Source organism: Chroicocephalus ridibundus, chromosome 2 (assembly GCF_963924245.1).
Source record: "Chroicocephalus ridibundus chromosome 2, bChrRid1.1, whole genome shotgun sequence".
Taxonomy (NCBI): domain Eukaryota; kingdom Metazoa; phylum Chordata; class Aves; order Charadriiformes; family Laridae; genus Chroicocephalus; species Chroicocephalus ridibundus.
Window position 1 is genome coordinate 43,631,023 of NC_086285.1, and position 16,057 is coordinate 43,647,079.

Here is a 16,057-nt window from a genome sequence, read left to right on the forward strand (position 1 = left end):
ACTTTTGTTCAGCTCTGGTTTTATATGGGAAAAATGTGAGGAAATTGCTGCCAAACTTGGACCACTCTATCATCTGAGTGAAGAAAACAGATGTGGCCAAAAAAACCTGCGTAGATTAGCTAATATGTCCCATCTGTATTTCTACCAGTGCATGCATCCATGTATTATAATAAACCATGTATTGCACTAAGTTTAAAGTGAAAATGCAATCAAGTAAATAGGCAGATGATACATTTGGTGTTAGGACATCATAATTACTTTTTTCTTTTTAAATTGAACAGACTCACCTGTTAGAAGAGAAATTGTAATAACCACTTTCCTCTAGGACCTCTTCAATTAGAGTCTACAAGATAAAAGAAATTCATTTCAGTAAATTATCCTTATTTAAAAGTAATAAATTAATACATAGAGGTGTATTTATAGCTTACCTGCAACTGTTCATATGTCATCCCTTCGGCAATGTCAGAAGTGCCAACAATACCTTAAAGTAAAAGGCAAATAATGTTATACTACTGAGTTTGGGGTTTATGCTCCCTCATCAGTTCCACTACAAATACAATGACAAGAGAGGTGCTTGAATATCAGCAGCTTATTCCACTGATCACAATGACCCCCTGCAAAGGTGGGAAGCATCTTATGGCATGATGTGAACATTTGAGGCACACAACGTTATAACATTATGAAAGAGTTCTAATTGATGGAAAATACTTCAAATACTTAATGTAACAGAACACAGCAATGCAACTTTCTTATTCTTCCCCACTTACAATTAATAGTGGAAAGGGCACACAGCCAGAAGCAATTTGTGAGGACAAACATATTCTTTGCAGGTTAAGAGATTCAAAAGTTAGAGATATTGAGCATCTGAAAATATTTTATTGTTGTTTCTGGGAACAAAAAAAAGCTTACATTTAAAGTGATTGTTAGGGACTCATTTCCTTCTCAAATAGCACCCTTGACACCTGGTATTGGTTTTGGTTTTACAATAAGCTGTGGAACTGATACACTAGTTTCAACACAAAGGCCAGCAAAATCAAAGTTTCTCACCCTTCTTTCTGGCACCATATTTTTTAATGTTACTATGTCCTTTAGTCCATGGATTACGGCATAACTTTTCCCATATTTAGAAGAATGGAAATGGCACAAATAGCAAAATACAGTCTGCACATTTCCCTTATGTCCATTGCACAGAGTGCAATGGTGAAACAAATCTCTGAACCAGGGATTGTGGTTCCCCATCCTGGCTGATGCCAGTGATGGCAGGTTTGATTAAAGATGGAGTTCATGATCTGTCACACGGAGTATCAGTAGTCCGAATTATATTTGATGCTATTCATTTTCTAAAGTGTGTATATATATATTTGACATTATAGAGATGTAGTATAGCACATCTATATATTTCACTATATGTGAACATATACATCTATACGTAACATTTCGCTCCTCCAGTTTGTACGGCTTGATCTAGCTGGGTAATTAAATCATCCCAGTATAATTGTTTCAAACATGACAGAAGAACAACACAGAGTTTAAACAGAGTTTGTTTAGAAATCACATGCAAGGACAGGTACATCCTTAGTAGGACCTTTTCCATTACAAACATTTCTATTGATTTTCATGGATGAACCATGTGTTACTTAAATCTTTGATATTTCTTTGTCCTGTCAAAGTATACTCTCTTAAATTAGTAGAATGTTTTATCAGTGGTAAACTGCACATCTTATCAGGAATTAAACAAAATACAACATAAACAAGTCAAAAAAAACCTGATAATTAAAATCAGTATAGTCAACATAACTTTACTGTCTTTAAAGATTGATCTTAGAGCAGCAATTCCTTCTTTTTTGATACCGTACACTTTATTAGAAATATAGGTGCCACTACGGAGGTTTTGTTGCTTTCTTTACCTTTTCTATCACCTGGAAGCAACATATTTCCACCTGAAGAGAGAAGTACCACATGCCAATCTGCTGTGAAGAAGTTTGGCTCAATCAATTCAGGAGAACCTTGCAGCAGCTGCAGAAGGGAAAAAAAAAAAGAAAAAAAAAAAAGAAAAAAAGAAAAAAAAAGAAAAAAAAAGAAAAAAAGAAAAAAAGAAAAGGACACCTGAAATCTCCATCCTTCCTGTTTGCCAAAACTTCAGACTTCTATGAGGCAGTTTACCCTTTCCTATGTTTCCCAGTGAAATCAGAAGTCAAAGGAGATTTCAATACTTTTTAGATTAATGAAAAAGTGGTAACACAATTATGAACATTCTACCACCTTCTCTCCAGAAACACTGACTGAACATTGCAAGCTGCCAATCTGCACTTAACATAAAGCACTGAGTTCTTTAGACTACCTGAATAAAATGTCATAAACTATGCCTTTGTGTGAAGATAAACAGGGAAGTGTATTCCCTCAAGCTGATGACTCTGGTTTTCAAAACTGGGGCTTCAAGTTAAATTGTTAGTATATATTCGAGTGGTGTAATTCCCATTAGAGGGATCTCAGCACTTCTGAAACCTGAAAGTCAGTTCAGCTACTTGATTATGTGAACAAGGATACTGACATTAAACTTAAAAATATCTAGTTTTGAAAATATCCACTGGGAACAACTCTGACATGAAAACATCTTTGTGGGCAGGAAAGAAATCCCAGTTATGCATTTCTGCAGCATGTTAACACTTTTACAGTTACACAAACAGAAGAATATCTGTTGTTGGAAGACCCCTACCCCACCACTGATCAGTGGAGGAATCTTTTTGTCTGTTATTCTAATTAGGTTTTCTAATTCAGCATAGTTAAAAACCCATGATTTTTTAGTTTTATTTGCAGAAATTGCACAACCCCATAATAACACTTGCTGGAAGACTTCAACCTAATTCTTTTCTCTATTTAGGTTCTTCCTATTATAGGAGGATGATATCCATGTTACCCAGTGTATTTATGGTGGTGATTTTTGGTAAAATAAGTACCAGTTATTCATGGATGCTTATCAATTCTCCATCCTTCTAACTGCACATTTTGTTGTTGCTTTCTATTAACTATTTCTATTAACTATTTCCTTCAAGGTAGAAATACCCAGAATTGCATTCAGCATTTCAAACATCTTCAATTTACTACCAGTTACTTTTTAAATAGTTTTGAAGCTAACACAATTTTACAGTTGATAACATTTATAAATCTATAAATAAATAGGTTCCTTTATTTATAGGCATTTGAAAATTAGGTTAATTTTACAGTAAACATTTCCTTTTTCTTATTATATTTTTGGGCATCCTTTCCTGAAGACATCAACTCAATACACAATTAGCAAATGTTATGGCTGAAATACAGGAATTGTTTAATGTAAAGCACAGATTGATTTACAGGACAGCAAATTGGCATGAAACCGATGGCTCAGAAGGAAGCATCTTTAGACCAGGCGGGATGGGGCTTTGAGCAGCCTGGTCTAGTGGGAGGTGTCCCTGCCCAGGGCAGGGGGTTTGGGAACTGGATGATCTTTAAGGTCCCTTCCAACTCGAACCTTTCTATGGTTCTATGATTCTGTGTACTACCAATGTAAACACTAAGTAGCTACCTTCCATAGAGTTTAAGCATCTCAGATTAATTATTACAAAACTACAGGATTTAGCATCTGGGGTCAGACCATTCCATAGCAAACAATGACTTAGAAGATTCCACAATTCAGTGCAAGTAGATGACAAGTCATGCAAATAGGTTCTTTAGTCATGCCATTCTTGCAAATCTGCAGTATTTTTAAACTGATGACACTAATCTGTTGCTGACATACTATATAACAATAGGACTCAAGACATTCTAGGACAGTACTTTCTTAAAGTTCACAGTTTGAGTAGGAATACATTCCAAAACATGAATAATATTCTGAAACAAATAAAAAAATTTAAGAGATCTTACATAAATAAAGATCTTACATAATCTTTATCAGCCTTTGCCACAAAAAGTTTTCCTTCCTCTTCTCTTTTTGACCTCTGACGAGATGAAGTATGGTTTTTGCATATTAGCAGCCAGCAGGTCCTTTCCATTCACTAAAAATGTTCTAATGATCAGACACAAACTTGAAAGCAATCTGTAGCAACTGCTTACTTAAGAAGCCTCCATATTTTCCAGATAAAGGATAGCTAGAGAATATTCTAAGTATTTCCTCTAAAAAATGGAAACTTACACTTATATTTTTATGATATTAATACTGATAGCTTAATTCAAACAGAAGAAGAGACAAAGTTGACCACAGGTAATAATTGGTATACTACACCTTTTTCATTTCTGATTTCAGATTACAAGGATTGCTCTGCTGACTGAAGAGGGACTTCTTGAATCTCTCAATGATTCTCCTTTTCAAGTTGCATTGCAAAGCTGGAGGAAGCTACGTGAAACAAAGAAACAGGTGTTTACACCTGCTGTAAAAATGACCTAATGAGCAGTACCATTATTGAAAAAAGTAGCTACACCACAAAAAGAAACATTGATATTTAATAGCAGGGTGATAAACAACAGCACAAGGCTTGACTTCATGGCTCCTTAGTTTGCCCACTGTTAGGCTTGGCATATCATACACCTTGAGGGTAAAAATCGTTAACAAGCCTAATAGAGGCAATACTAGATTTGCCTCCCTGATCAAAGTGCTAGTATTTGGACATTTTTTGACAGATGAAGCTCATAGAACACTAGACTAGATTTCATGTTGGCTATGATAAGTCATTCCAGCAGAAATTAATGGAACTTCAAGAAGCTTAGTCCTGCATTCACTGTGTGTAGATCAACTTCAACAGGCTCTTTAAGATCCTTATGTACATATAATACAATTCAGAATGTCTCTTTTGATAGAACCTTCCTGTGGGAGGTAATTTACATTTCACTTGTCTATAAAGCAAAACTGATTCTGTATACTTTTTCTCCTGTATTTTCCTCCTCTGGACCCATTCCAACAGGTCCATGTCCTTCTTATGTTGGGGACTCCAAAGCCGGACAGTACTCAAGGTGGGGTCTCGCCAGAGTGGACTAAGAGGGAGAAAATTACCTCCCTGAACCTGCTGGCCACGCTTCTTTTGATGCAGCCCAGGATACAGGTGGCATTCTGGGCTGCAAGTGCACATTGCCAGCTCATGTTGAGCTTCTCATCAACCAATACCGCCAAGTCCTTCTCCTCAGAGCTGCTCTCAATCCATCCTCCACCCAGCCTGTAACACCATAGTAGAAGGCCACCAAATTTTTCAGGCACAATTTGCCCTCAGTGAAGCCATGTTGGCTGTCACCTATCATCCCCTTATTTTCCATGTGCCTTAGCATAGTTTCCAGGAGGATCTGCTCCACAGTCTTGCCAGGCACTGAGGTAACACTCACTGGCCTGTAGTTTCTCCAGGTCTTTCTTTTTTCCCTTTTTGAAAATGGGGGTTTAGGTTTCCTCTTTTGCTATCAGTGGGAACTTCACTAGGTTGCCTTGGCTTCTTAAATATGATGGATAGTGGCTTGGCAACTTCATCCACCAGTTCTTTCAGGACCCACAGATGCATGATGTAAATTCACAAAGTGTCATTCCGCTGAATTCAGGAAGCTCTTTGACTACTCAAGGAAGGTTTGACCACTAATGATTCACATTCAAACACTGTCACAATATACATCATACAGATTTTTTTTTCCCCATTGGAACAAATTACTACTCTTAGAGGGCTATAAATCTGAAACAGCTATATTGGCCTCCCAGGAGTCCTCATTTGCTCTGACAAACCAGGCATCAAGGTTACATCCTAAACATAAAAGACTTCATCAGACAGCTGATTGCATCCAGTTTTTTGTTACAGATAGACACTGCTCTCTTTTCATGCAGATAAGGCCTTCCACATATGCTTTAAATCAAATGTTGAATGTTCCTTAGCCTATAAGTGAGTGAAAAAAAAGATGCTGTAAGGAAAGGCCTGCAAGTTACTCAATAGACTACATGCCACTGCAATGAACTGTGTGCAGTTAATGTACCATGGGCATACTGGGTTATTCTGAAGCAAAAGTGGTAAAGAACATGCCCACTGTTTGAGAAACTCAGAGTTGCCTCAGGCACTAGTGTTCAATTTTAGCTTTTGTTTTAATGAAATCAGATGTCAAATCAGTTGAAAGAAAGAAAGAAAGAAAGAAAGAAAGAAAGAAAGAAAGAAAGAAAGAAAGAAAGAAAGAAAGAAAGAAAGAAAGAGGCCAAGGATTTACATAACACTTTTTTAAAAGCTTCCTCTTACATTGTTTTCCAGAAATCACTCTGACTCTTGTTCCCATGGAAACTGGATTGGGAAGGCTGCTGGCAGCCCAGAACTAACAGGCAAGAACTCTCCCTTGTAAATTTCAGTTTAGAATTGTCAGCTGAAATACGTAACAGAGTTTTAGAAAACAGCCATGTATTATAAAAAATATTCTACTTTAGATTTTTAAGAACATAAACAAGTACAAGAGAAGCACACAGTACACAGTGAACAAGTACAGGTGTGGATCCTGGTTTCTCTGCCTTCCTGTTCCAAAACCAATTGACACCAAAAGCATCGAAGTTGTTACTACTGCTTCAGTGGTCAATTCTGAGCAAGAGTTTGAGTTGCTGTTAGTCCTCAGTTATTGGGCATCCGCATTATGGTAACTTGCATTTAATTAGTAGGCCACTTGAGAAAATCTTCTTCAGCGGAGAGGATAGGTTCACTAATGAGCATCTTGGACATACTCCTATTACAGCATGTACAGACTGAACAGCCTCATTTCTGTTAGCAGAGGAAGGAGATAATTTCCAGTTATTTTAATTACAATTGTCTTCTTTGTTTCCAATAATTTATTTCCTGTATTACCTGTTTTGATAAGTTTGACAGTTTAAAAAAAAAAGACATGTAAAACACACACAAGTTCAGTTATGCTATTCTATTCTAAACAAAACCAAATTTAGCTCAGCAATCTGAAATTCCCTGAGGTGATAAACATCACTTCACAAATATAAACACTTCATTTTGTAAAGGGAGGCTATCCAGAGGGACCTGGACAGGCTCGACAGGTGGGCCCATGCAAACGTCATGAAGTTCAACCAGGCCAAGTGCAAGGTCCTGCACCTGGGTCACAGCAGTCCCAAGCACAAGTAAGGGCTGAGCAGAGAATGGATTGAGAGCAGCCCTAAGGAGAAGGAATTGGGGGTGTTGGTGGATGAGAAGCTCAACATGACGTAGCAATGTGCACTTGCAGCCCAGAAAGCCAACCACATTCTGGGCTGCATTAAAAGAAGCGTGGCCAGCAGGCTGAGGGAAGTGATTCTGCCCCTCTACTCTGCTCTGGCGAGAACCCACCTGGAGTACTGTGTCCAGCTTTGGAGTCCTCAACATAAGAAGGACATGGACCTGTTGGAACGAGTCCAGAGGAGGGCCATGAAGATGATCAGAGGGCTGGAGCACCTCTCTCTTATGAAGACAGGCTGAGAGAGTTGGGGTTGTTCAGCCTGGAGAAAAGGCTCTGGGGAGACCTTAATAGCAGCCTCCCAGTACCTGAAGGGGGCCTATAGGAGAGATGGGAAGGGAATCTTTATCAGGGAGTGTAGTGACAGGATGAGGGGTAATGGCTTTAAACCAAAAGAGGGGAAATTTAGACTAGATATTAGAAAGAAATTCTTTACTGTGAAGGTGGTGAAGCACTGGAACAGGCTGCCCAGAGAAGCTGTGGATGCACCATCCCTGGAAGTGTTCAAGGCCAGGCTGGATGGGACTTTGAAGTCAACTAGATCAACCTGATCTAGTTGAAGGTGTCCCTGCCGATGGTGGGGGGTTGGAACTAGATGATCGTCAAGGTCCCTTCCAACCCAAACCATTCTATGATTCTATGATTAAAAGATGTTTATTTAATAACAGCAAATTTTGCAAGTAACTTAATGTCATCCATCTTTCTGGAGAATAGAAAGTTTTCCGTCACGTTTTTAGTTGAGAGTTCAATACAGACTGATATCATTCCCATTTTTGCTTTGGAATAAGCATGAAATAACTTCAACTCTCTTTCACTATGAAACATTTGAACTTAATTTTAAAATAAGTCTTAAGTTTGAAAAAGAACTGACATTCCACAGTATTTAACACATTCAGAATTTGAACTATTGCACTAGAAATCACAAGAAATTATTACTATTTATTGATAATAAAAATATTATTTAGAAGCTATTTAGAAATTATTGCTATAGAGGAAAGCATTTTATGTAGTCTCCATGTCAGTGTATGATATTAAGTCACTTAAAATATTCATATTGCTGGCATGACAGAATGTTGTAAAAATAATTTACTGTACAATCCATTTTTCTGAGGTGAGCCAATGTTTTTTTTCATATGACTCAATTATTGCCATCCGCCACATACTAATATTCAAGGTTAGTCTTTATTTAAATTATATATTTTTAAAGCATCCTGCCATCTGCAAAAATGTCAAGTTCTGTTGTTTTTAAAGAACAGTGACTAAATTAGCAGCACTTTGCAGTACCATCATTTTGACAACAGCAAATAACTAAAAAGTATAGAATGTCAGAAGCAACAGCAATGCCTACTTGAGTGATGAAGATAATTTTGTGCAGCTGAATAAGAATCTGCTGAATAGGGTCACTGATCTGACGCACCTTCCTTTGCGATACAGCAATTCCTGCCGATGCTGTAGATGACAACAGTAAAATCAGGAGGACAGCTCATTTTGTTGCCTTAATATACTAATGGTGTACTCTGTTTAAAAACTGTAGATGTAAATATTAAGTTTTAATGCATGACTTGTTTTTCCATTAGTGTTGGGAACACGAAAAGGATAATCTAAAAACTTAAAAGATTAGACGATGTAACTGATAATGGGTTTCAAAAGAAAATCCTCTTATCTGATTCACTTCTAAGTTACTCCAAGAGAAATAAGTATTAATGTACCTCACAAATCATAAAAGTTTTCCCACATTTATGCAAAAGAAAATTTAAGGAGATGATAAACAGAATTTTCTTATTTTAACGGAAATTTTTTTAACATAGACTAACACACATACTATTTATTTTTTAAATATTTCAATGTTATGAAATTTACTTTCATTTTACCCTAAGAATTATAATAAAATCTCTGATGTGGACCATTTGGAGAACAATTTTATTAAAATATATTTTCATGTTGCCTTATAGTGATGTGTGTTTCTTTATTACAGCTACGTTTTGTTTCCAGCATCTAGCAAGAGCATGTTTTGAGAGAAAATCTCAAGAAAATGTGCAAGAAGCTATGATTCTCTTGGGTCTCCTTTACTTTGCATCAGAAAATTAGTGGTTTCTGTTCTTTGTCATAAATTCCTCCCCACCCGAAATCACCCTATCTAAAGGACGTACGATGGAGACTGTGGGAAGGACTGGTTACCAGCATTCTCCATGATCAAAATGACACCATCATAAAGCACATAAATGCATTTTTCATGTTTAGAGTAAAAGAACATCAATGCTAAGTAAAGAATAATGCTGTAAAAATTCCTCTCCCCGCAAAGGAAAGAATACAGACAATTGCTCCTTATTACAGTCCGTACACTGCGTTTGTTTGCAAATTCCACAAAAATAGTAGTGTTGACCCATGAATATAAGGGAAAAGTGGGGTTTAAAAACTTTTAAATGCAAAGCTAGTTAGATACTGATGAAAAAATGCATGAGGTTAAGCAAACTACAAAATGGGGTTATGCAAGCCAGAAAATAGTAACACAGATTCAATTCCCATGTAATGATGAGCCATGCGCATGACATATACACAATGAAAACGTTATCTCCCCCACCCTGCCATATCATATGGAATATAAAGATGGCCTGGCTGAAGAAAAAGAAAAGACTAAACAAATTTAGAAATTAAATGTTTTATCAGCCTTTATCATATCATTTCTCTAAGCATTAACATTTCAAGTAGACTTGTACACTAGACAGATGAGAAGATAAAATATTTATTGACTAATACTAAGAGGAGATCACGACGTTGGAGATCCACAATAAGAAAGTATTGGCACTTTGAGAAAATAACATTGCTATAAGTTGTTTCTAATATTTTCTTCTAAAACAGGTATTTTATTTTTTTTAAAAAATTTAAACACATTGTATTTGAACATTTCCTTTAGCTATTACCTAGCAACACAAACCATAGACATGAATACACCAATTCATAAACAGTGCACACACAGGCTTATTTATCTAGTTAAGTTAAGCACTTATATAGGTTAAGCACTTATATTTTAGTGCTTAACTATTAAATTGGGTAACCAAATGTGATCTTTGCAAAAAAGCATCCATCGTACCTGATGACAATGACACTACATTTTGTAGTACAAACTTTGAGGTAAAGAATGGAGTCGTTTTAGAATTAAAAGGAAAACATTACTTTTGAATTAAGGATATTGCAGTACTTCAAACATTTAGGCTTCCTCATATAATTTTTATCAGATTATTGTTGATTTTATTTAGATAGGTGTAAATTAATTATCATGGCAAGGAGCAAGAAAGCTGAATTTTTCTTATCTTATGAAAACAGTGAGTAGGTGTAAACCTGTTCTTCTTCCTCTAAGCTAGACTACCATCCTCTGCCAAGCAAATCCATGTACATAATGTATACTTTTCACAGACAAAAGCATTGCAAAGGAAAAGTCATGCATGAATAGAAGCTATGCTTTTCTTTCACAAAACAAATTTAACACAATTTTAACTATTCATTTACTTCTATATATTAAAATCAGAAAAAAATATACATATCAGCTATGTGAAAATATTTAGTTCTTGGGATCAAGAACTGAAAACAAAAAGTGAAAGTTTATTTCCCCCACTGAACTACTGTTTGGGACTCATCACAAACAGCCATTAAATCAGATATGGTCTTGGTCAATGCGAATTTGAGATAGACATACTTGTCTGCTTTTTCCTGTAGTACAAGTAGCTTGGTGATTAAAAGACTGTGCTCTTTTTCTGAAGCAAAACTGCCCTAATTTACCAGCCAGTAATACCAAATATCCATGTGATTTGTCTCCTGTCATATTCAATGAGATATTTGAAAAACACTAGCCAAAGGCAGCTTGATAAAAAGCAAACCCAAATTCACTTGACTACCTAAATGAGTGAGCATTACTTAAAATTTACAAAGCACACTAAACTCACTACTGATTTGTGAGTATTATATCTAAAAAGTTGACTATTTTGTTAACTAAAGAGCATTATGAATTTCCCTATTGAACCAAAAAAAAAAAAGATATAATAATCTATTTGTGTTCCATGGAGTAATTTTAATTCCAGCCATAAGAACCAATAGAGAAATACCGATGATCAAGCTTTAGGTAATTAACAGAATTAGGACATAGAAGTAAATACTACATATTCTACAAACTGTGCAGATTTACAAAATATCATTCAGATTTTAAATAAAACAATTAAACAAATAGAACAGCTTGATTCTTATTTACCTAGTGCTCCTTTATCATGCTTTGCCTGCTGAGAAAGAGTATAGGGCCAAAACTAAATTAGATTCTTGATTTTTTATGTGGTAAATCAGTCATTATTTATGATTTTTAATCTTGCATATTTAAGTCATACACACTGTCAGACACAGAGATTAAATAAAAGTCTATCAGCAGACTGCCACTATAAAACATTTAGTGTATCACTAAAGAACATTAGTTAACAAAATTAGCTTTCCAAGTTGACTATTAGACGTGGAAGCTAAGCAAAGCGCTTAAGTCCAAGTACTGAACTTCAGCCAGCAGCCCTGTATCTCTCTTAAATACAATCATCTCTAAACTTCACTTCAGAGGCTAACTTAGATCCACATTCTAAAATTTGCTCATACAGAAACACCTATGAGGATCATAAAGTCTTATGTACAGATTTACATCCACCTAAACCTCCTTTTTTTTTTTTTTTTTTTGAAAAGTAATATGGTATCAAGAATGAAAATTCTACTGAGTGGCAGACGAAATCCAAATACCAAAAGTAATTAGCCTACAACTGAACTACTATAATTTTCTTCCTTTTTAATTTCTGTGCTGGCTACTTTAAAAAAACAGACAACAACAGACATTCACAAACTCAAAGTGTCTAGGGACCAACCAGATCTGAGCTGCGTTCCCACAGAAAATAAAGGGATACAGAAAATGTCATTCTCTATCACAGACACACACATCTCTAGTAGGATCAGGAAAATAATGACATCATTGCTATTATCATATTTTTTGTGGTAATGCCTTTTAGCAGATGGGTTGAGAGAGGCAACTGAAATTCAGTTCAATATTTTTCCCTAAGTGTCCTCTTAATAATCAATAAGAGGAAAACAAGTCTTGCATTCCCCGTGAGCCACTTAAGGAAGAATTTAGGTTGGTCTTTCTGCTCAAGGTGACAGTGTAAGCCATGCTATAATAACCTAAAATACTATATGCCATGAGAAGAACAATTTTGATTTATCTCTTTTTGCCTCATTTTCACCACTCTACCAACTGTTTCAACACTGCTATATTCAATCCCAAAATAAATAGTGTTGTCTTGCTGTTACAACCTAGGAATCTTCAGTTTTTGTTAGGACACTGATAAAAACTTTACTTCCTTGACAATGTTACCTTTTTCACTGCTCCCTGTTCTGTGGTATTTGATTTCTCCTTTGCTGTCAATGGCTTGTATTACAAAACAAAAGCAAATAAATAAATGCCCTTTCTTTTGGGGTCTCCTCACATTTATTTTTCTTGTCCTGAATAAAAATATGCTTAGAACGATGTAGTTGCCAAGCCACTCTCCGTGATACCTGAAAATTCATGGCAGTCAGATGAAGCTCCTGGTGACTGGAAAGAGGGAAATGTTGCACCCATTTTTAGAAAGGGAAGAAAGGAGGACCCTGGGAACTACCAACCTGTCAGCCTCACTGCTGTGCCTGGGAAGATCATTGAACAGATCCTCCTAGAAGCTGTGCTAAGGCACATGGAGGACAGGGAGGTGATTTGAGACAGACAGCTTGGCTTCACCGGGGCCAAGTCCTGCCTGACCAACCTAGTGGCCTTCTATGATGGGGTGACTACATCAGTGGACAAGGGAAGAGCTATGGATGTTGTTTATCTGGACTTCTGTAAGGCCTTTGACACGGTCCCCCACACCATATTTCTCTCTAAATTGCAGAGATTTTATGGACTGTTTGGTGGATGAGGAATTGGTTCGATGGTCACATCCAGAGGGTAGTGGTCAATGGCTCAGTGTCCAGATGGAGATCAGTGACAAGTGGTGTCCCTCAGGGGTCCATATTGGGACCAGTATTGTTCAATATCTTCATCAATGACACAGGCAGTGGGATCAAGTGCACCCTCAGCAAGTCTGCAGACAACACCAATGGACAAGATGGCATCCAGAGGGACCTGGATAAGCTCAAGAAGCGGGCCTGTGTGAACGTCATGAGGTTCAACAAGGCCAAGTGCAAGGTCCTGCACCTGGGTCAGGGCAACCCTCGGTATCAATACAGGCTGGGGGGATGAAGGGATTGAGAGCTGCCCTGTCAAGAGGGACTTGGGGGTACCGCTGGATGAAAAACTGGACATGAGCCAACAATGGACACTCACAGCCCAGAAAGCCAAATGTATCCTGGGCTGCAACAAAAGAAGCATGGCCAGCAGGTCAAGGCAGGTGATGCTGTCCCTCCACCCTGCTCTCGTGAGACCCCACCTGGAGTACTGCATCCAGCTCTGGAGCCCTCAGCACAGGAAAGACATGGATCTGTTAGAGCAGGTCCAGAGAAGGGCCACGAAGATGATCAGAGGGCTGGGGCACTTCTCCTATGAGGACAGGCTGAAAGAGTTGAGGTTGTTCAGCCTGGAAATAGAAGGCTCCAGGGAGACTTTATTGCAGCCTTTCAGTACTTCAAGTGGACATACAAGAAAGATGGGGACAAACTTTTAGCATGGCATGTTGCAATAAGACAAAGAGGAATGGCTTTAAACTAAAAGAGGGTAGATTTAGACTAGATATTAGGAAGAAATCTTTTACAATGAGGGTGATTAAGCACTGGAACAAGTTGCCCAGAGAGGCAGTAAATGCGCCATCCCTGCAAACATTCAAGGTCAGGTTGGATGGGGGTATGAGCAACCTGATCTAGTTGAAGATGTCCCTGCTCATTGCAAGGGAGTTGGACTAGATGACCTGTAAAGGTCCCTTCCAACCTAAACGATTCTATGATTCTATCATATCAGCAAACAGAAAGGACCAAGTAGGACATAATACGGATTTCCCTGTTATTTAGTGTATAGAGCTTTCTCTTTTTTCTAGTATGATAGTAAAAATATGACTTACCAGTCTAGGACGACCAGGTGTAATGTCTACTTGTAGTGTCTATGTGTTTCAAAGACAGCTAGAGACCCAATGTTCAGCTAGGGACTTTAGAAGTTCCCATAAAGTCCATATACTCCAAGACCACTCCATAATTATATTTTTTTTAATACAGAAGTATACCATTATTTGGGGGGTGAGGGCATGAGTATATGAATAGGCTACTGAGGACTTGATCAAAACTTTTAAGAGTTTTACCCAAAAGGAAAACACTATTGACAAAAGATATCAGATTTGCTCAAATTACCCACAGGACTGAAAATATTAACACATGTTGTCTCCACATGTTGTACCTCTGATACGTTAGGGCTGGATAGTGTGTTTAACCCGTGTGCTGGTATTATAATGACACTTTTCAGTAAACAGCACTGAAAACTGTTGGAAGTGGACAACAAATTTTGATTTGTAGTACATAATTTGAATTCTTAATACATTTTTTATATCAAAAAGCTGTGAAATAGAAGTTAGTATAGACAAAAAGTACTTTTTTATGAAAATATTTCAACTGCTCAAAATAATCGTCTTCCAAATATTATTTAATTCAGACAATATGCATTCTGAAATCAGAGCTTTTCTTTCTTACATACTGTGAAGCTTGTCAGTAAGAAATAAAAATCTCTCAAATGGAAAATGTGTTTCATCAATGATAATTTATAAATACATGATAATTTACAAGGGCTCTATGAAACATTCCTTTCATAGGAGAAATTTCCATTGCATTCAGCAGAAATTTAGCCAGAATAATGACCATTAAAATGAGGTCTTACTGATTTATTATTGGAACTCATATTTTTTTAAAAATTCCTTAAGCATATTTCAGATATTTGCATCTGAAGTGTAATTATCTCCTTTTCTAACATTTTAAAATATTTATTAGATAATACCCTGATTTTTCATATTTCAAAGAACTACAACGAGAAAACTATGCGACTGACACCCTGTCATGAACAAATCCTCTGTTTTCTTAGTATGGGCCCGGTGCACGCTCAAGAACAGATCAATAGGCAGTAAAGCTGAAAAGCTGAAGAAATAAAACAGGAGACACTCTATATGCAACAGGAGAATAAGGTCTAAAAACTTGGAAATCATTAGGTTTAATTTAAGTTAAAGTTTGATTTTGTTGCAAGCACAAAATTACCTGGTCGCAGTCTTGATCCAGGACCTTCAATATAATTTCTATTATTATTTTAAAAAAATAATAAAAAAAAGAAAAGTAGTTTTAATTGTGTTTGGCATCAATGACTGTAGAGGAAATATCTGTATTCCCTGACTACTTCTCATGTTTCCTCTAAAGAAAATCTGTCCAAATTCACTAGTTTGTAACTGTGCATTTATAAGTCACATAAAGGCTGGCTTACTCTACATATCCAAAACAACATGGCTTCTACTAAATAAAAGTTAGACTCTATTCCTTTCACTGCTCAGTTTTCAGTGGAAAAGTACAAAAACAGTAAACAGGATTATTTAAAATCTGTCTATTTATATAGACAGATATTTAAAACTCAATCCACTAGACTGCAAATTATTTGCATTTCTACATGTTTAAGGACATTTCAATTAACCCATTTCATGATGAAAAACATAAAGATTAAAGTAATTATTGTCTAGTGGATAAAAACAGGAGTAATAATGCATACAGTACTAGTAAAGTGGGGAAAAACAATTAATATGACATCACCAGGACAGCAATACCTCAATGTCAGAAATACAAGTCCAGATGTTTCAAT

General features: G+C 36.6%; 1 protein-coding gene across 1 annotated transcript in view; it reads right to left on the reverse strand.

The window, feature by feature from the left end:
• Positions 1 to 283: 283 nt before the first annotated feature.
• Positions 284 to 16,057, reverse strand: part of NEK10 (NIMA related kinase 10) — an 87,170-nt gene continuing 71,396 nt past the window's right edge. Inside the window, exons 29-34 of the mRNA XM_063325215.1 lie at positions 15,469 to 15,506; positions 8,543 to 8,643; positions 4,259 to 4,369; positions 1,908 to 2,016; positions 429 to 481; positions 284 to 343 (exon numbers count right to left, since the gene is read on the reverse strand). Coding sequence (XP_063181285.1) covers positions 284 to 343; positions 429 to 481; positions 1,908 to 2,016; positions 4,259 to 4,369; positions 8,543 to 8,643; positions 15,469 to 15,506 — 472 coding nt within the window. The remainder of the gene's footprint in view (positions 344 to 428; positions 482 to 1,907; positions 2,017 to 4,258; positions 4,370 to 8,542; positions 8,644 to 15,468; positions 15,507 to 16,057) is intronic.